This window comes from Capra hircus, chromosome 3 (genome assembly GCF_001704415.2).
Source record: "Capra hircus breed San Clemente chromosome 3, ASM170441v1, whole genome shotgun sequence".
Classification (NCBI taxonomy): Eukaryota; Metazoa; Chordata; class Mammalia; order Artiodactyla; family Bovidae; genus Capra; species Capra hircus.
Genome location: NC_030810.1, coordinates 77575547 through 77598160, shown reverse-complemented (window position 1 = coordinate 77598160; position 22614 = coordinate 77575547). Strand labels below are relative to the sequence as shown.

The following is a 22614-nucleotide window of genomic DNA, read 5'->3' as shown; positions in this document are numbered from 1 at the left end:
ATTCAAGGCCAAGCTGTGGCTCAGCTGAAGTCTTTGCTCTCAGCCTCTATACCAGAGGCAGAAAGAAGGGCTTCTTTGCAATTAGTAGTAGACTTAGAGGTATAATATAACTGCTAAGGCCTTAAGTATAGTCTACAGAGGGAACAGCAGACACAGACATGGTTAGAAAGTCTACAAACCTTAGCTTTGTCATCCCTGATTCAGACATGACATCTGGGTCAGGCCACTCCCAGGTAATCCATAATTAGACCCCTTACTGAGCAATCTGAAACCTTAACAAATGTGTTAAGGAACATATAATGTGGTTACCACCTTTGTTTAAGTATCCTCCACATATCTGGAAAAATTCTTAATTCTTTAACCCTGAATTATTTTCCAGTCCTTCAATCATCATGGCCTCTGCAAATTCCCCTTGACCTCTTTAGCACAGTTCTGTGAACTGAAAGCAATACAGAAATCACTGAGGATTTGGTCTGCAAGCATGTGGCAGGAAACCAATTAATTCACGCTTATAAATTTTTAAAAGCCATCTTTAAATTGTTAGTCACTCAGTCATGCCCGACTCTTTGCAACCCCATGCGCTGTAGTCCACCAAGCTCCTCTGTCCATGGAATTCTCCAGGCAAGAATATTGGAGTGGGTAGCCATTCCCTTTTCCAGGGGAACTTCCCAACCCAGGGATCAAACCCTGGTCTCCTGCATTGCAGGCAGATTCGTTATTGTCTGAACCACCTGGGAAGTCCGCTATGAACTGAAAATAGTATAAAAATCAGTGAGGATTTGGTCTTCAAGCGTGTGGCAAGAACCTAATTAACTCATGCTTATAATTTTTCAAAAGTCATCTTCTTTAAACTCATCTGAGAGTATTTTGGATGCCATAATGATCTACGCTTCTTAACTCTGAAACTGCACTGCGTATTGTACTGGAAGGGAAAACCTCTTTTCAAAAGAGTTGATCTGTTCTTAAAATTTGAACCCTTCATCTCAAGGACCACAGTGGCTCAGCTTAAGGGGTGAAGAGATGCTTCATGAGTGGGGACTTCCCTGCAATGGATGTCTGTCACTTGGTAAGTGTCCCTATGATCTCCAGTGGCCACATCATTCCAACAACTCTGGCTTTCAGATCACCCACAGAGAGGGTTTGTAGATTTCCTACTGAACGTGATGTTCTGTACTTTATCTCCTTTTTGATACTCATGACAATTCTAGGAGATGGAACATAAAGAGGTTCTCCCTCACTTACAGATAAGGAAATAGAAACACACAAAAAAGAAAGCTCCTGTGACATACTTAAAGTCATGATTTAACAGAGAAACCACAGGCAAAGCCCTGACTCGACAGGTGCATAATGTATGCACAAGTTGTCACACTCAAAAGCAAGGCATGACAGTCGTACAACAATATGAATGTACCTAATACCACTGAACTATACACTTAAAAGTGCTTAAGACTCATCATCAAAAAAAAAAAAAGATTTTTGCTAACTATATACGGCAACAGATGTTAACTGGATTTGTTGTGGTGATCATACTGTAATGTATACAAATATTGAATCATTTTGTTGTACCTCTGAAACTAACATGATGTTATGTCAGTTATAACTCATTAGAAAATAATTTAAAAAGAAACAAAGAAAAAACGATTAAGATAGTAAATTGCATGATATGTATAAATACACATAATAAAAATAAATGAAAAAAAGTTTATCAAAAGAGAAAACAAAGAAGTAGTGATGTGACTTCGTATACAGACTCTTCCCTTGGTCTGTAACCTTTACTTTGATCCTGGATTTTTAAAGACCATGGCTGGCTCAGTCGTTACTGCAAATATTTCTAGTAATGAGGAAGATACGACTTTAGGCTATATCTAATTAATCCAATTTGATCATTGTCAGTTTCTCTCTGAAGTTACCCAAAGGAAGTTATCTTCCTTCTTTCTTTCATATTTTATCATTTCATTATTCATTCATTCAGTAGATATTTGTGGAGTACCTACCACCGACTGGGCACAGTTCTAAACTGATGCTCAGTGTTCAAGTACTGAAACAGTTTCATGCCAGTGGCAAGTAACCCAGCGCAGCCCCCTCCTGCCCCCCCACTGCTAGCCACCTTGCCTCTTCCCTGAGACACCCTCCACCCTGGACTTCCCCAAGATTCAGCACAGCAGGAAGGCTCCCTTGTGGCCAGCTTCCAGTTCAACTAGCGAATGCTTGGGCCTAACTTCTGATTAAATATTTTATCACTTCCTAGACACAGCAATGAACAAAACTGACAAGGTCCCTACTTTATAGTCTAGGAAAGAGATGATAAACAAGAAAATACACAAACATACCTGATAGTTTCAAGTAGTAGAGTGCAGTAAAAAATAAATAAATAAAACATCAAGGGCTAGAGGATACTGGAGGTGGGGGAAGCAAGGTAAAACTCGAAAGAAAGTCTCTCTGAGGAGGTGATATAAGATCAGAAGGAAGAAGGAATGTATATGTCTGAGGTAAAAACATTCCAGAGAGAGAGAACAGAAATACCAAGCCTTGTGGTAGGAACAAGCTTGTGATGTCATGATTAAAAGGCATCTACAGTAAGGAGATCACAGAGGCAGAAAGGGCTAGATGAGGGAAGATCTTAATAGCATTGGGTTAAGAGGCTAAATTTCGTGCCAAGAACAGTGAGCAAACATTAGACAGATTTGAAAGAGGGTAATGATCAAATTTATAGTTTTAGAACATTACTCTGACAACTGTGTGGCAACCAAATTAAAAGCGAGGGTGTGAAAAGGAGACAATGTATGAGCGACACTGGCTTGGACTAGGTGACAGCAACAGCGATGAAAAGAAGCACTCTGACTCAGTACATGTTCTACAGTTAGAAATTACTGATGAGTACAATGTGGAGGACACAAGAATCAAAATGACTACTATCCTTTGATTCAGAAAGTTGCTGATGGCAGCTCATTTACTTAAAAAGTCAGTGAGTAGGGGAATAAATAGATTTGTGGAGAGGAGGAGTAAAAATGTCTGCCAAGCTTAGAGAGGCAGATGGAGGAGATGGACCTGCGGACACAGCAGGAAGGAGGGGGTGGGGCGAACCGAGAGAAACACCGACATATATGTACTGTCAAGTGTGAACAGGTATCTACAATGGGAGAAATAACCACCACCTCAGATGGCAGATGACACCACCCTTATGGCAGAAAGTGAAGAGGAACTAAGAAGCCTCTTGATGAAAGTGAAAGAGGAGAGCGAAAAAGTTGGCTTAAAGCTCAGCATTCAGAAAACTAAGATCATGGCATCTGGTCTCATCACGTCACAGGAAATAGATGGGGAAACAGTGGAAACAGTGTCAGACTTTGTTTTGGGGGGCTCCAAAATCACTGCAGATGGTGACTGCAGCCATGAAATTAAAAGACGCTTACTCCTTGGAAGAAAAGTTATGACCAACCTAGATAGCATATTCAAAAGCAGAGACATTATTTTGCCAACAAAGGTCCATCTAGTAAGGCTATGGTTTTTCCAGTGGTCATGTATGGATGTGAGAGTTGGACTGTGAAGAAAGCTGAGTGCCGAAGAATTGATGCTTTTGAACTGTAGTGTTGGAGAAGACTCTTGAGAGTCCCTTGGACTGCAAGGAGATCCAACCAGTCCATTCTGAAGGAGATCAGTCCTGGATGTTCTTTGGAAGGAATGATGCTAAAGCTGAAGCTCCAGTACTTTGGCCACCTCATGCAAAGAGTTGACTCATTGGAAAAGACTCTGATGCTGGGAGGGATTGGGGGCAGGACGGGAAGGGGACGACAGAGGATGACATGGCTGGATGGCATCACCAACTCGATGGACCTGGATTTGGGTGAACTCCAGGAGCTGGTGATGGACAGGGAGGCCTGGCGTGCTGCGATTCGTGGGGTCACAAAGAGTCAGACACGACTGAGGGACTGAACTGCACTGAACCGCGTAGCACACAGCGCTCAGCCTGGCACTCTGTGACAACCTAGAGGGGTGAGGGGTGGGGTGGGAGAGAGGCTCAAGACAGAGGGGCTACATGTACGCTTATAGATGATTCGTGTCGCTGTGCAACAGAAACCAACACAACAATGTAAAGCAATTATCCCCCAATTAAAAATAAATTTTTTAAAACTGTGCCACAATAAATGTGAGATATTATTTAGATATATGATATGGGGCTATCCAACAGGCAGTTAGATATTTGATTTTATAATAATCCTGTGAGACAGACCAGAAAACCCTGGTACTAACCAAATTTTACTAATGAAGAAACTAAGGTTCAGAGAAAAAGTCTTTGTCTTAATACAAAATATTTCTAGTAGTCAATGCCCCTTGATAGAAGAATGATAACCACATTTCAAAAAGGGAGACACCTTTACTGCTAGGGACTCTGAAAAAAACACAGGTACATAGTTCATGCCATTTGACTACACAGCTGTTCCAAAGTCAAAGTCTTTTATGTCCAAGAAGATTCCCCTGGGAGATTATGACTTATCCCAATAGCAATAATGTAATATATGTGAAACTTAGCTGAGATGTATAAATGCCACTCCTGTCTTCTTAAAATATCTGAATCAACAATTAAATGCACACATACAATACAAAGTAAAGCATAAAATTCGCTTTCAGGAAAGATTGCAACTCCTGGTTTTCATTTTTATTAAGTGTTGTGTCCAAAAGCTTCCTGGGGAACACACTGCTAAAATTAGAAAAGAAAATCAATTGGGAAATGACTAATACAAGAATAATTACCCTGCTTCTCAGGACTGTAACAGCCTGTAAGACAAGCGCAAGCTGCCCTCAGCACTTCCCCAGACTGCTTTCCTCTCATTTGATTGCTTTAAAGTGGTGGAAACTTCTGCATTAGAAGATATATTTTACCCCCAAGCTCAACACATCTGTTAGAACTAAACTTCCGTTCAAAATCCCACAGGTACCATGCTGAACTTAAGGATGTCACTAAAAACAGGAAGGACAGGCACTAAGAAAGAAAAAAGAGAAAGACGGGGGGAGGGAGGGGAAGAGGAGGAAGGAAAGGCGGGAGCAGCTGACTGGCCTCTTCCAGATGACAATTACTTGTGATAAAGGCCTCACGAAATAACACGCTCAAAGGTACAAAACCCCTCAGTAAGACACGATGTTTATTTACGTGGCTTGAATCCAGAGGTTATTACAGACTCCCCATATTCTAAATACACAGTATCAACTATCAGTTTCAAATAAATAGCAATCATCAAAGGTAAAGTGAAAAATAAGCATGCCAGCTTAATTCAGCTTACCAGCACTTCACTGAACCTTCATGCCAACAGCCAGCTTTTCATGAATACTCTCCAAATGAAAGCAAGAGCCTGGCTGGTGCTACAAATAATCCTAGTATCCTCAGAATTGGGAGGAAACTTAGAGCTCATTATATCCAACCCTCTTATTTAACAGATAAGGAAACTAAGTAAAGCTAAGAAAGATAAAGTGGTTTACCCATCATCCCAGAGCCACTTCAGGATGAAAAGCGGTGTTTCTGATTCTTAGTCATGATTCCAAGTACTATAGCATGCTGTCTACGAAGCGAGAAAGAAAGGTACCACCAGGGATGGCCCAAGGCTTTCTGGTAGCCACATCCTGATGAGAAATGGCGGGCAGAGCTGGGTACCTCCATTTGGAAACAAGGCCCCAGGCTGTAGGTTGGCTGTCAGCCTGCCACTATTCTCAGCCCACACCCTGCAACAGCTGACAGTCTCTGCAACAGCACAGCTGGGCTTTCCCCCCCAGAGCTTTTGGTTTGATGTGGCAGAGTTTGATGTCTGGTAGCTGGTGCCTCCTTCCATCAAGGTCTTCAGAAGGAGGCCCTTGAAAGGTCACATAGCAGTGAGCTTCCAGGCTTTAGACACAGACTCTCCCGAAGGATGAGAAGGAAAAGGACACCTCTCTCCCCTCCCTGCCCAATCCTAGTATGTACAGAAAATTCTAGAAGTGTCCACACCAAAACTGTGTAGCACATTCATGTGGAACTTACATTTACATTTCAGTGTTTACAGAGGACAAAATTTCTAATCAAGATTAATTTTGAAAAGCCATGTCTAGTTATTAGGGAAGCTGTAATATATGCAGGATTTATATTCAGCTTGCTTACCATAAACACTTGTATAGATGAATAAAGGAATTGACAATAATAATAATCCTCCCCCATGCAATCAAAGATTTCCTCTTATTCCCAAGAGGAAACCCTTAACAGTCTTTAATAATCTTCTACTATATATTTTTTCCTGTAAATATCCTTTCTTTTTATAAAACACCTATACAACTGTGGGATACAAGCTATATGTTGTAGTCCCAAGATTCTCTCATTAGCTATTGGAAAATAAGACCCAAGAGTAAATGGTTCATCAATATTGGTCCACACTTTCCATTCCGGATCAATTTGCAAGTTGCTAATAATCTTTACCATCTCCCAAATCCACTGAAAAAGCGTCCTGGATTTTATTTGACAATGTTAATATTCCAGTAGCCTGATTATAGAAAATAATCACGGAAAAAGTACTTACGGCATAAGCACCTATCAAAAATGCAGCATTTGCTCTTTTCCGTTGGTCAAAACAGGTGTAGTGCACTATTCTCTTTCTTGATAAACTGTATGACTAGAAAGAGGGAATAAAAAGAGTTAGTGTGACCACAGAAACAACGTACAAAAAACATCATCTCTTAAAGTACAGAGATGTGTCATAATCAGTGACATTTAACAATTTTTTTAATTTCTGTGGCATCGGTGTGTAAGCATTACAGGATGGAAAGTTACCAGCTCAGACATTTTATAGTTCAATCATCATGTAAGAACTGACACTATATCAAATATGTTTGTCTCCAAGAAAGGAAACTAATACAGTAGGAAATAATTAAATTATTGTTATCTTTGTTAGCCAGAAGCATTTTTGAAGATTTACACTTGATCTTGCATGTAAAATTTACTCATCATTTTTCATTCCCTACCATACCACACTCACTCCCAGAAAAGTTATCTTTACTTTTTACATTATGCCATTTGTTTTTAAATGTGCCAACCAATCTATTTTCCTCTCTAAAAATTTTAAATGCCTATATTAACTAGAGTGTCAATATTCATATTTTCTTTTTCTAACATTCTATAAAAATCCCCATTTAATTATCTGAGAATAAACGGTTAATGGAAAAAGATGAACCATCAAAAGGATTATGTCAGCAAACATCTTAACACAATAGCCATACATTAAATTTATGGATTCAAGCGAACAGTTATTAAGCACCCACTGCTCTTTGCCAGGCAATATGCTGCATGCTCAAAGAAATCCAAAATAAGCAACACAGTATTTTGTATACATGCTAAACATGAAAATAAGGTAAAAATTAAAAGATCCATTAAAATAAAATCAAATTATTAATAAACTCAAACATAAAACAATGAAAACATGATACAGCTCAATTTCCTCATATTTCAAAACAGTTATTTGGTTTTCTTCATATTTCAAAACAGACAAATGCTTCTCAAAATACAGACACATAAATGCATTTTAACATTTATCTATAAATTCATTGCTACTGTCAAAGCAGCTTTTTATACTTTACACACCGACTACAACCCACAGAATATCTGCTTTGAGAGCCCCTTTAAAAATGTAGATAATGAGGCTTCTGAGCCATCAGGGCAGCCCCTGATGGCTCAGAAGGTAAAGCATCTGTCTGCAATGCAGAAGACCCGGGTTCAATCCCTAGGTCAGGAAGATTCCCCTGGAGTAGGAAATGGCAACTCACGCCAGTACTCTTGCCTGGAAAATCCCATGGACAGAGGAGCCTGGTAGGCTACAGTCCATGGGGTCACAAAGAGTAGGACATGACTGAGTGACTTCACTTTCTTTCTTTTTTTTCTTCTTAAAAACGTAAGAACTCAACTATATACCTTTCTTTACCCTACTATTTTCTATAAGGAAAAGAAACTCTTTCAAAACTCTGAAGTCCATTCTAAGATGAAACTGCAACATTCTGGCTTTAACATGTAACCAAAGAAAATTAGTTTCATGGTTGTGAGCCTAGAAACCCTCACTGCCCCAATTCAGGCATGTCTTTGATAACCAAGACTCATATTCTGAAAATAGCATTGCTCTTTGAAATTAAACTTTGAAAAATAAGTGTCTGCCTCTAAGAGAGTCTCTTAGTACCAAAGTTCTTATTTCCAGACAAGCTTACTAAAATACATCTATGAAATAAAGTTTGAGTTCATTTAAAAAACAAAAGAGTACATTTTATTCAATACCATTCAGTCAAGTTAATGCACACAAGTTATCTAAAGACTTCAAGGTTACCATCAATGGTCCTGACACCTGCCTACTTGCTTCTTCCTCTGGAACTATATTATCTACTGGACATTTCTTGTTTGTGTCTTTGTTTTTGCCAGTGATTTATCTCCATCAATAAGTTATATTTTATTTATTGAAAGGAGAATCAAGGCTCTTAAAACCTAAGCTTCTTCTATGGTCTCTAAATCCCAAGCCACCTAAAGAATGCCTTACAAAGCCCAGGCCTCCATTAACATGAGTCAGATGGAACACAAGGACTCAGCTCTTCTGGCTCCCAGTCTCTCACTGTTTTTATTTCCTGACTCTCTAACACACCTGTGAGGAAGTTTAAATTACCTGTCTGGAGGCTCTTTCCTACTAAGAGTTTAGGTTTCATGACAAATTACTTAAGTTATCATTAAATATTGTGGAATTAAATTTATTTTACAAATCTACTTGCTAACAGTGACAAACTCATATTGCTGTACTTTCATCGCCAATGGTCTTTACTGTTGGCTTGTTCATGAATTTTCTGTGTTTGTTTGCTTTTCTCTCTAATTCTAAAGTGTATGGAGTGCGGAGCACCACCCTGCAATGGGAACCAGGAAACTGAGGACAGAATTCTGAAGGAAATTTTCTTTTCACTCTCTATATAATTTTTAAGTAAATATAATACAAATTAAAAATTTAAGGACTTTATAATTTACCTTAAAAGCTTTAAGAAATTACATCAGATAAGGAATAGTCTTTATAAAATCTACCTTGAAATTTAAACTATTTTAAAATACCTCCTATTGGAAGCTGCCTATGAGATGGAAACATAATTGACTCTTCAAAACATCTGTCATCATACCTATTCACAAAATTTTCTTCTCATGTGATGAGAACATTCAGGACTTACTCTCATAGCAACTTTCACATATACAACAGAGTATTATTAACTGTAGTCACCATGCTGTATATTACAATAACTAAATTTTTTAAATGAGAGTTTTCTACTGATTTCCAGGGATGTTTTTAAAACTCCTAGTATTTATTTTGCTTAGCGATTTTGGAATTCTAGTGGTTTTCTCGGTTAACTCTCAAAAGCACCACAGTCGAAAGCCGAACTGTTCAGTGAAGCTTGGCCAGTATCTCAGGTCACACAGAGTTGAGTTCTCACTCAGGAAATCAAAACTAATTCAAAGTGAAGGACAACAGAGAAAAAGCTTAGACATTACAAGCCTTGTCCTAATTTCCCTCCTTGTCACAGCCAGGCCTTCCTCTTATGGGTCAGCCTGCCCCAGTCTTGCAGCAGCAATGCTGTTCAACAGAGGAGATATTCTGGTACTCACATGAATTTTTCAGGGATAACAAAACATTCTGCCGATTGTTTAGCTGGTGCTTTACATGACTGGGTTGATACACACAAACTCTTTAGTGTTTCCTCCTTCCAAATATTAAACATGCCCTTTTTCTTTAAAACACACACAGACACAGACAACCTACCTATTATATATCAAACTGCTCTAGAAGGAACAATCCCATCCACTGGAGACACTGATGACTAAAGTGCCTTTAGAGGAACATGGGCTCATCCTTTGAGAACTTTCATGGAACTTTACCACGCAAGAGAAGAAAGGTACAGTGTGCAGCCACAGGACTCTGTTTTATAAATGAGCCCCGTAGGTACGTTCTCAAGTTCTGCCCTAATATCAAGAGGACTTCCTGCCCCCATACTGGACAGTTGCCTCTTCCTTACCTGGCCTGTCTCCTCTGGAGTCGTGTGTGCTGGCCAAAGCCCTCATGGACATTACTTGCTAAATCATACCATCACCTGCGGCTTTCAGTGAGTTCCTTGCTCTATTACAGATTCTTCCTGCTTTACATGAAGAGCTTTGAGATTATAAAAACACTGTGTACAATAGCAAAGTAAAGTTATAAACTAGTAAAACAAATGAATATAGTCTTAAATATAAAGGGGAGGATGTCACAGAAGGAATACTAAGACCTCTGGACTGTTCGTCTGCTGTGCAGCAAGACTGCATATGACTCATTGCAAATTATAATGTGCAGCCACTATTTATACTATATTGTAGATTTATATCTAGAAACTGGAATGTATAGCCTTCTGAATCTTTTTAACTAAGTGGATTCTCCTTTATAATAACAGCAACAACAACCTAATATTTACTGATCACTTGCTACATTCCATCATTTCTCAAAGCAGTAGAACAGGGCCAGAGGGGTCCCGTTTGACCAGACACAGCAAATCCCAAACAGGAAGTTCTGGGCAAGGCTACAGTGTAACAGGCAAGCAGTGTTTCTCTTTTACCAAGAGAACATAAGCCTGCAGCCATAGAGGGCCTGGTTTACCAAACTTGATCCAGAGCTCCAAGGTCAGATCATAGAGAGTTGAATGCTCTCTGCAAGGGTGGCGGACAGGAGAAATACAGAACTCTCTGAGCTTGATAACGTGTAAACTTTAACTCTCAATCATAAGGTCATGACAAGTTTCATGGTTCGAAATTTCAAATAATTCTCAGGTTGAACTGGTCAATAATTTTAAAACTTTTCAGAAATAAAAAAAAACTAAATTTCAATCTAAATTATATTTTATTACTATATTATTATGCTGCATTTCATTCTCTTAAGAGATTGGTTCAGAGTCACCTGGAGGGCTTATTAAAACACAGATTGCTGGGCCCCACCCCTAGTTTCTGATTTAGCAGGGAAGAGCCCCAAAAGTTGCATTTCTAACAAGTTCCTCAGTAACGATACTGAGGCTGCTGGTCCAGGGACCACAGACTGAACTCCACTATGCTAACATATTGCTAAATCTTGAAAAAGAGCTGTGTGAAAATGTGTGAATAAGCCCTACACCTGGAAATGTACTATATGGACCCTAACACATCTGGTCAAGTAGCTCCAAAAGACATTTAAATTCTTTTAGGAACTCTAAATCATGCTATATGATTTTTTAAAGCATGTTATAAAAAACACATTTCACCAGATTCTCAGAAAAATTTATTACAATTTGTAAATTATTACATTCAGCTGGTAACACCTAAGGAAAAAGTTCCTTTACTGATTCGGTAACCAAACTGCTTTAAATGGTGTAATTCCAGAGGTTCCAAATTCAGATGCTCTGAGAGGCCAAGAATTTCAAGTGGGTCAGTTGGCAAACTAGAAAAGTATGTCCAAAGCAGATGTAGCTCTCGTGCAGGAGTCTGGGCCCATAATCAGATGCTACAATATTTAATAGAAGCCAGAAATTCATAGCTTAATGAAGGAAGAATTTCATAAATTGCAATGTTGACCATGAATTCAAAATTTTTAAACAGCATTCATGCTCCTTTCCCAAAAAAACGTCTGTGGACTGAAAGCAGCCCACAGGTAATCAGTCTGCTGAATCTGGGTACTGGGATACTACAGTTGAAGAAAGTTCTAATGGTTCTCTCAGCATGAACTGAGTGAGTAGCTGTTGTGTGTCAAGCACATTGCTGAGCAACATGGTAACAAGGGGAGCAGAACCCCAGTCTCTAGCCTCATAAGGCTCACAGTCTAATGAATATTTGATGCTAAATGAGGGGAAAGTATTGGCCAAGGCTTATGACAAACAGAAGAGAATAACCACCTAGGGATGCATTCACAGCACAGGAAGGACCAATGGAATGATCTTAATTACAGATACAATAACTGTTTCATTTAACAAGGTAAAAAAAATAATAGCTAAAAGATGGGATTCAGTATCAAATATCTATCAATTAACCTAAGCAAAGCCATGGAAATTTCCAGACCTGTACTGTTTCCCTGAGTGACAGTTAAAGTTCTACTACTTTTATGTACATCATAAGAGTATGTAATACAGCATATAATTGTTTGATGGTACTTGTAAACCAAAGTACAATGACTGCAATCGTAGAAAAACACAAATGAAAATGAGGATACTGACCCCAGGCAGACATTTTCTATCTCAGAAAGGAAAGCTATGTGAAAGGTTGCATTCTAGTGAGATCACTGTGAAAAACAAGCCACGGCAACTCAGAGAGAGAGAAAATGATGACATGTTACACAAATCACAAAACCACCAGGCTATCCTTGGATTATGATGACAGACACGAATCGTGCACTTCTTCAGTTAGGCCAGGAGACTACAAACTACACAACCATTCAAAATCAAAGGTGATACAATTAAGCTCAAAGCCAGAAAACACAAAAACAAGGGCGTTAACGGCTAATTTAAAGAAACAGATTTTCAGAGGGCAGCCATTTGGTAAAGTTGCTTGCCATGCTTAACAGTAAAATCTTCAAGTCGTGTGGTTAGAATGTGGTGTTTCATCAAGCTGTGTGAATCAGCCTGGCTGAGCTAAAGAAGATATTAGTGCAGCCTGGATAATATGCCCTTTAATAAAAAACCAGAGCCCATGCACTTCCCTAAACAAGCAAGCTCTGCCAGTGATGGTGGTCAGATTAAGTAGATTACAGCACGGGGACCAGATGACCAAGGCATCATTCTCTTACAGGTGACTAGTCTAGCCCAGTCATGGCCGCAGCAATCAGCGTCTCCATAGCAATCAGTGGTCATCCCATTGCAAAAGCGATAAAATGAACAGGTCTTCCTATGAGCAGCCATGACCTCTACATGTTTTACCTCCAACTTTCCCAGGAAAGGGATATTCTTGAAAATTTTCTTTGGCTGTGCAAAACAAAATATGGTTTACGTTTTTATTCAAAGCTAAAATAAAGCAGGTTGAATAGTTTATTTTAAAAGAAAACAGTGTCTCTTTATGGTTCATTTTGTTTCAAACCCAGTACATTTCATTCAATTAAACGGCACCTTGATTAAAGCAGAAGTCAAAATGTCAAGAAAAGTTGCTCATACAGATTATTCTATCAGGCTGATAAAACAGCTGAAGGCATTTGAGGTTGCTCTATAAAAGGGAGTTTTCTTGCTTGAGGATTGTGAATGGGCATAAAAGGCTCCAGGCCTTGCAAACTCTATGTATGATCACTTCCATGGGCATTAACACTGTTTTGGCACCCCTGATAAACCTCTTTAAAACTACATGAACTCTCTCTGGAATGTAGTTTGCTTTTCTTCCCCCAGAAGTCCATGAACCTACAATAGAAGCTAATCTCATGAAGAAATCTTCCACATGTTTTTGTAGTTGTAATAAGAGGGTGGTCTGATCATTGTATCAAGAGTTCTTATATGAAGTACCTGCTACCCTGGCAGTTGCCAGACAGGATTACTGCACTGATCCATTCAGCAACAAGGATGTTCCCTGAGCCCCCACCATCTGCCAGGGACTGTCATTGTTTTAATACAATCATCCATTTCACTATGCCCAATCCCACTCCCTTTCCTCCTTTTACCCTGAAAGGGTCACGCAGGACATTTTGTACACTTCAAATCACATTTCTGCCAATATTCGGTTAAATCTTTTTAAAAATAAGTCCCTAAGATTACTGTGATTGTCCTGTTGATTCATAGAGCAGGTATTAAAAAAATAAAAATCAGTGCCCTAGAAAATGTCCCCTTTTTTCAGCAATGCTCTTAGACTTTTCCCCCCGCCCCCAGGCTGGGGTTTTATTTTTCTCTGATGAAAAGTGAAATCAACAGTTAAAACTGTATTTATTTTAGAATAAGCCATTTCAGCCATCTTATGTTCATAAAACTGTCAGGTTATTAAATCAGTAATTGAAAGATTTTCTTAACTGATTAACTATGAAAAAAGGCATTTTACTTTTCAAAATACCACTATTTTGTCTTTTATTAATAGAGTCTTCTCCGAAGCTCTTATATTCTAGCCCAGTGCTGTTAGCATTGTGTTTTCCAAAAATCCCTTTGAGAACCTATTAAAAAGCTATGAATCCTCTCAGAAGAAAAATGTAAGCACATAGAAACTTTTATATATAATTTCAAGAGTTTATGAAAAAAAAAAGTTTATGGATTCTTTGAAATATCAGATTAACAATTCTTCATCTAGCCTATTAATCACTGAAGACATTTTAAATTAAATAATGTATACAGTTTTGCAAATTGTTCTCACTTCATTAAATCTTTTTTCTTTGACTGATTCTCTTATGGTAACTCAAGCAGAAATAACAAACTACAACCTATTACTGTATAACTTTTAATACTTACTCTTTTTAAAATATAGTTTAAAAAATATATAAAATAAAATATAGTTTAAAATAGGAAACAGGGTTTCTGCTGGTGATGGTGGTTTCTGGTTTTGGTTTTCCAATCAAAGCAAACATATAATGTATAATTTTCCATTTTAATTCACAAAATTAAAACAAAGGCCATTGGGAACAGAATGAGTACTCACACACACACAAAACCAGCAATAAATCACCTCAAATCATCAACTTGAAAAAAATATTTTAACATATAAAAAATAACAAATTTTATTTGGGTTTGAAATAAATAGAATGTACTGTAAAATATTACCTATCTACATAAGGTATCAAATAAAGGGGCAAAAATCATGAGCGCTTTATTGTGAGAAATAAAAATTTCCAAAGTAGAAAATAAAATGCACCTAGATGAGTTAAGAAATCACACAGAAGAAGAATTCTAAGAAGCTGTTATTTGTTAAACTAGTGCCAATTACTCAGAGAAGTAAAGGACTTTGAGGACCAAGTCAGCGCTATCAGACTGGGTATTTACAATGTCGATAGAGCAGTTTCAGTAGAGTAAGGTAGGCAAAGGTGCAATAGCAAATGATTGAGGAATCAGTACACACTGAGGATGTAAAATGCTGAGGGCAGGTTACTGAAACTTCTTGAGGCAAAAGAAAAGAGGATGTCTAAGTCATGGGGTCATGATAAGATCAACAGGTTCCCTTGTGTTCCCTTGTGCTGGACACTTGGAGACACAAAATTATAATGCATGCCTCTATCCTCTAGGAGCTCCAAGTCTAGTGAGAAAAAGAGATGCAATTAAAAAGTGCAACTTAGAACTGAAATGATAATTTCAGGTAAAATTAAAACTCATCAATAATAGGGATATGCACAGAGAATTATGGGAAAACAAGGCAGCACCCCCCACCTTGTGCTGCTGCACAAGGAGATGCTTACAGAACATGATGGTGCCAGAACAAGGTCTTAAGAATGAGGGTTATCACACCAGAGGGCAAGGGCACTTCACAGCCAGACTAGAGGTCACACGCAATTGTGTGGAGCAGCAGTATGACTGGGGTAAAGTACAAGGCTGGGAGAGGCAGGGGGACTGCAGTCTTCAGTAAATCAGTAAACTGGGGCATGAAATCCCTGCCAAGAAGGATGGGAGTTGTCAAGGTGAGAAAGACAAAAGGCATGGAAGTAAGGTGCCAAAGGCTCATCAAAACGAGTGATCACGGGCTACAGACAAGAGGCATCAGAAGGCAACTGACAGGAGAGGGAGTGAAAGGAACAGGGAGACTGAGGTCTGGAGATTACACAAGGGTAAGAGAGACAACGTGGGAGGCAGGTAACAGGGAGGGTACGTTCCACATCAGAAAGCCTAGAATCTGGGTTCCTGGAGGCAAAGTAGCCAGAGTGGCAGGAACAGTCACTGGAGCCAAAAAGAGGCAGAGTAGCTCTGAGACCATAGTGGGCCAGCAAGGGGAAGTGAGTCAGGGCTGGGCTGCGGGTGAGCACAGGAAGATGACAAACCAGAGGCTGCAGTCACCAGGAAAGGTGGAGATAAGAGCATGAGTGATGTGGTCAAGGGCCTGGGAACCTGGGCCTGGGAACCTGGCCCCAACTGCCTTGCATCCTTGAGCAAGTCTCTGCCTCTCTGGGGCTTTCCTGTCTGCACTTATGAAGCCAGAAGGCTGGACTCAATGGTCATCTAGATTCCTAAATTATATCAGATAGCTTTGAAACTGAGAAGGTATTCATAAACTCTGTTGAAGAACTGTCTTTATTGCAGTTTCTATCAGAGTTCACAAACGTTACCTTCCTTTTGTATAGGACTTCAAAATTCACAAAGCTTTCTCAAACCTGTTTTCTAACCTCTAGACATATAGTCCTAACCATCTCTCTGAGAGCTCTATAATCCCTATGTTAGAGCAAACTGAGATTCCACAAGGCTAAAGTGACTGTAGCTTTGAACTGGTAAAGCAAGTCTTTTTCTTCTAATAAAGAGATTCTACCTGGTATGCTTTATTGAGATAACCCATGACTTATTAACATTTAAAATTCATTCCCTTAGCAAGCAACAAGGTGCCCATTAACTGCACTAAAGCTAAAAATGTCATTCATTCCAGGCATCCGTCAGATTATCTGATCACCGAAATGAACCTAGAGGACTGTTCTGAACTTTATTTAATTTATATAATGTTGAAAGAAAGCTTTGTAAATGAAAGCAAATCAAACCAAGTCCTTTATACATTTACTCATACTGTTTAGTACAGAATATGATAGAAAAATCATCTTAATTCAATCCATCTACTTTTATGTAGTTGGGAGGTGGTGAGAGAGAAGCCTGGAGTGCTATAGTCCATGGGGTCTCTAAGAGTCAGACGCGACTGGGCAACTGACAACAGCAACATAAAGAACACTGAGTCAGACCAGAAATTTTGTTTCCCTAATAATGATTCCTTTCTCTTCAATCAGTCTAGATAGTAGACTGGTTCCACTTTGTTGATTATAATACCCAGCTTATACCAATTACATACTACTAAGCAAGGAAGTGAAGTCCTAGGTCTTCAAAAGGAAGAAAAGGATTTCAATTATTTATGAGTTATCTTATCCATGTTAACTTATCTATTAAAAATCCATTAAATATTTTTATTAAATCCTTTGAGGGATATTATTTGCTTCCTTGGTGATTATAAAAATTTTAACTTTATTAAAAATAAAAAACTACTTCAATGAAATTTTTTAACTTTTATCTTTTAAACTACAGGGAGTAGCTTCTTTTCTGAAAAATGTTAAGTAGGTTCAGTTAAAGAAATGTACATACTATGTATTTTCAAGTCAGACAATAAATTCAAAATCAATTCCCTACAAAGGTGATTACAACAGATCTTACATTATATGATTGTTTACTTTAAAAATATCTCTTTAGTTTCATTCCATGTCCATTTATCATTTGAGTTAAATGACAAAAATTTGTGAATTCATATTTTATAGGAAATTCTCCATGACAGACTTGCTTTTTATGCTTAAATTGGATAAAAATCAATCAAATAAAAAAATTATCACTAAGCAGATAATATGTATAAGGCATTGTACTATATCACACCAGTAACATTTTACCCAGCAGAAAGATTAAACTGAGTGTTATAATTTAGCTGTTAGCATTTAATCTGCTGTGTAAATTTCACCTTCAAAATTGAAACATTTTATTTAAGATCCTCATTTAGAAAGGTGAGAGAAAAAGATAAATATTTCCTTCTATGTGATGAAATGTTTACCAAAACTAGGAGTATAGGTAATACTTTTCTTCATATATGTTTAGAATTTGAGGAGGGGAAAAGCTACATGTAAAATAAAAACATACAGATGAACAGTCAATGTATGACCCAAATTCTGTCACAAAAGGTAAAGTCCAGTCTCTGTTGCTGCTAATTCATTATTTTCACTCCGCTATTAATGCTATAGAGATGGCATTCAAAAAAACACAAACATTTCAGTCTTGATCAGACAGAAAAAGCTCATGCTCCACAGCTCCTGCTGTGCAATGATGAGCCATCCCCCTTTTATCACCTGGTAACAGCATCCAGGAGCAGACCTGAAGGTTCCAGAAAAATCATCCTAGGAGGGAACTTGATAGACTCATTAACAACAACCTAAAAGGATTTGTGCTTTCTTTCTTAGATCACTATTCCAATGACTTCATTCAGCTCAAGTTTCCATTGATCCTGAAAAATGAAAGAGGTTAACATGTCCTTTGTGGGGTAGTCAGGTAGATCAATATCAACTTCTAGGTGAACTACTCACTTCAGTTTCCAAAGATCAAGATTACCTAACTAAATGGTATGTGCCTAGCAATCCCACTGGTTAGATTTCACAGTTTAAAAGTTTAATATCAAAGTATAAACATCACCACAATACTCACTTTTAGTTTCTTGTTTAGTTTACAGCAGTATCTGTACACCATTGCCAAGTTCAGAGGTCCAAAATCTGCATAGAAACTGAGATTTTTTTAAAGTAGTATTTAATAAAAATATAATTTTCAATAACATCAATGTTCAGTTTTATTTTCATTAAAGTCGTAATAGAGTTTCAATTATTTTCAGGATTAAGGGTCAGTATATAACTGATTCAGAGTGACCCAAATAACTAGTGATTTCACCCTGCCAATACCCTCCAATTAGTATAAGCAGTCTTGTAACAGGTAACTATTTAGCCTGCTTTGAGTTCCACCTCCTTTTATCTCCCTGCCAGGACATTAAGTAAAAAAAATTAAAAAGCAGACACTGAAAGAACCAACATGAACAAAACATGTATGTGGTCTGTACTTCCTGGTTTTATTTAAAAGCTCAAGCACCCTAGGTTCCAATTCCAACTGTTCCTCTCAAACCTGGCTCTCAATTCCCAGGTACCTTAAGTCCAGTCTTTTTTCAGTTTCGTTCTCCTTGAATTTCCTGTATGCTATAACACCCTGGCTCAGCTCCCTCCCTCCACTCCTTTATATCCCCTCCAGGATACAGTCACCAGTCTGCTGTTATAAATCAGATGATAACACCATGGAAAACAGACGGCTTTTAACCTGAGATCCAGAGTCAGTCTTTCCCATCTTCAACTACCCGCTGGACTGTCCATCTTTGGGTCCTTCTGTCACCTGGAACTCAACCCATCTTTCCTTCCAATCAGCCTTCCAGACTGAAACATTTTCCTTCTTCCAGTCTCTCAGACATGAAACCTCCTAATCACAATAGGACAGCAAGTAAATATTAATTTAGTTCTTATATATCAGATAAGCTATTACTCTAAGTCATCCTTCCTCTTCTACTCCTACTTTGGCAACAAAAGTCCAGGTCTTTCTTCATCTCACATCTTTAGTGCTTAAATTTTTTCTCTCTCTTGCCCAATCAACCTGTACTCCACACTAGAAATTAATTTTTAGAAAATCTAGCTTCTCACATATCCTCTCACTGCTCAAAAATGTTTAATGGCACTTTACTCCCTTCAGAATAATTCTTTGACTCAAAAGTCACACTCCTGGCTTCCAGACCAATCTCTCCTAACAGGTCCTGTGCAGAATCTTTATTCCAAACATCCATTCTTCATTCCCAAATACTCCATGCACATTCTTAACCCAAGCTGCTGCTCACTTTGGTCTCCTTGCCTGGAGGGCTCTCCTTTTCTTTTTTAATACCTTCTAGCTTCCACAAAATTCAGTTCAAGTCCTAACTTCTCCACATCCTAAGGGAAAACTAGCCATCCTTCTCTCAAAGTTCCCAAAACTTATCATCTGAGCCATTCTTTTGACCCACAACACATACTGTGCAGGACACCCCGGTTCTACTCCTGGATCAGGAAGATCTGCTGGAAAAGGGAAAGGCTACCCACTCCAGTATTCGGGCCTGGAGAATTCCATGGACTGTATAGTCTCTGGGGTTGCAAAGAATTGGACACGACTGAGCGACTTTCACTTTCTTTTCATATACTATCACATACTATGAATTATCTTTTTAAGTGTGGGTTCTACCTGGCCAACTATAGAGTAAGCTTCTCACTCAGTGATAGTATCTCATGACTAATATGCTTAGAAGAATGTACTGCTCATAATAAACTTTAGCAAATGAGTCTGCTTCCCTGGTGGCTCAGATGGTAAAGAATCTGCCTGCAATGCGGGAGACCTGGGTTCAAACCCTGGGTTGGGAAGACACCCTGGAGAAGGGAACAGCCACAGACTTCAGCATTGTTACCTGGAGAATTCCATGGACAAGGCGAGCCTGGCAGGCTACAGTCCATGGGGTCACAAAGAGTCAGATATGACTGAGCGACATTCCCAGACAGAAATGAGTCTGCATTATGAATATTTTGCTCATTAATGCCCAAATTCAATTTAACCTAGACCATAAGTTTACTAAATATCAACACGTTTTCCAAAAAAAAAGCATCCCCAAAAGACCCTTATTTAAGTTTTTTAAATAAAAATTAGGGTTTATTTAATTTTTTTCTGTTACCCAAAATACACTATCATAGATACATCATTACAGGTCTGTCACCAGTCTCCTGCCTTACTTAAGCAAAGAGTACTGAACTTGTTTATTTTACCACGTCAGACAACTTGAAAATATTTTGCTAACATGTAATTTATATTCAAGGTAACATGAAAATTAGGTGTCCCTCCACATAGGCTTCATGAGAGTTGAGTAGAGTTGCCAAAAAAGGAAAGCTGCAACAATTTGAAATTAAAAATGCTTGATCTATTTCTAAAGGCCCCAGTGCGATATTGTGCTCTAAGTATAAACAAAATACCCATGAATCCAAAAGGAACTATACCTATAACATTTAATTACTGACCAGTTAAGCCCTGTTGACAAGAATTCACTCAAGAGAAGCAAAATGAATGGACTGTGCAAATAAACACCTATCAGCACTGGTTAAGGCAGCCTGTTTCTATCATACAGATCTCCTTGTCCTTGGGTTACTGTAAGAAAAACTCTTAACTAATATATCTGATTCTTTTGCTACTTGAACATAAATATTGAGATGTAGAATTTTAAGGTAAATCTAGAATCTTTAGTGAAGATTATTTCAGCTTTTTTAACTCACTGTGAACAAAGTTTAGGAAAGCATAAAGAATTCAAGTCATCTCTAATTTCATACTAACCATTACAAACCAACTTCAATCCCAAACTCAAAGCTGTTTCTAACATTACAGCCAGTTTAGCCATGAGTACTTTTGGAAGTACATGGTTAATGAACAAACTTTCTTCACCAAAACCATGAAAATAAATTGGTATACTCCAATAACACAGGAAAAAGTAAATCAAATACAGATGTTATTCTTAAATTGATTTGCACTCTCCAATATGGCAGCCACTAGCCACATGTGGCTATTTAAATTAATTGAAGATAAATTAATTAATTAATTAATTTCAGTAAAGTAAATTAATTAATTAAAAATTCAGTTCTCCCATCTTATTAGCCCATATCAAGAGTTCAAAAACCACATGTGGCCAGTGGCTACCAAGTTGTACAATACAGAAATGGAACATTTCCATCCCTGCAGAAAATGTTCTGTGCTGAGAGATGATACTGATCAAGATTTTTTTTTAAAGAAAATAAAAACAAAAATAACAAACAACTAGAGATATATACCTTCCCTGTAGCTCAGACAGTAAAGAATCTGCTTGCAATGCAGGAAACCTAGGTTCGATCCCTGGGTTGGGATGATTGCCTGGAAAAGGGCATGGCAATCCACTCCAGTATCCTTCTCTAGAGAATCCCATGGACAGAGGAGCCTAGTGGGCTACAGTCCGTGGGATTGCAGAGTCGGACATGACTGAGCAACTAACACTACTAGAGATATATAAATAAATAGATAAATTATTTAAAATAACTAGAGGGGCTTCCCTGGTGGTCCAGTGGCTGAAAATCTGCCTGCCAATGCAGGGGACATGGAACCCTGCTCTGGAAAGATTCCACATACTGTGGAGCAACGAAGCCCACGCACCGCAACTGCTGAGCTCACACTCTGGAGCCTGCGAGCCACAGCTGCCCTAGAGCCTGTGCTTTACAGCAGGAGACCCCACAGTGAGAGGCCTGCACACCGCATCTAGACAGTAGTCCCCACTTGCCTCAACTAGAGAAAAAAGGCCTGCACTGCAACGAAGACCCAGCACAAAGATAAATAAATACAATTTAAAACACATTTTGCACAGCCAAGAGCAATTCAGAACAGGTCTTCAAAGTTCAGAACTGTCACAGACAAGTATAAAGCCAACAAACTCTATCTTAAGGTCATTTTATATATCCTTTCCTTACAGTGCTTACAGTTCTAAGCATATACATGTATTTATAATAATATAGTGTGGAGCTAGTGGTAAAGAACCCACCTGCTAGTGCACGAGATGTAAGAGACACGGGTTCAGTTCCTGGGTCTGGAAGATTCCCTGGAGAAGGGCATGGAAAACCACTCTAGTATTCTTGCTTGGAAAATTCCATGGACAGAGGAGCCTGGTAGGCTACAGTCCACAGGGTTGCAAAGAGTCAGACATGACTAAAGCATACATATATATGTATGCATATATATTATATATATATATATATAATTTTCTAACAAGCTAAATACATTTCAAAAATGTCCAGAGCACTGAAAAACCAATCACAGCTGCTCACTGCTCACACCAAGAAAGGTTGTCACTGACTTAGGTACAATAAA

The 22614-nt window shown here is 38.4% G+C and overlaps 1 protein-coding gene across 5 annotated transcripts in view; it reads right to left on the bottom strand.

Moving 5' to 3' along the window:
- CDC14A (cell division cycle 14A) overlaps window positions 1–22614 on the bottom strand; it is a 184527-nt gene that overhangs the window by 142552 nt on the left and 19361 nt on the right. For 4 of the 5 annotated variants that reach the window (XM_018045825.1, XM_018045823.1, XM_018045826.1 and 1 more), the window contains exons 3-4: window positions 18334–18409; window positions 6537–6629 (exon numbers count right to left, since the gene is read on the bottom strand). In XM_018045825.1, the coding sequence (XP_017901314.1) occupies window positions 6537–6629; window positions 18334–18409 (169 nt within the window). Of the gene's footprint in view, window positions 1–6536; window positions 6630–18333; window positions 18410–18987; window positions 20064–22614 lie in introns of those variants that run through there. The other variant, XM_018045828.1, reaches the window with a different exon arrangement.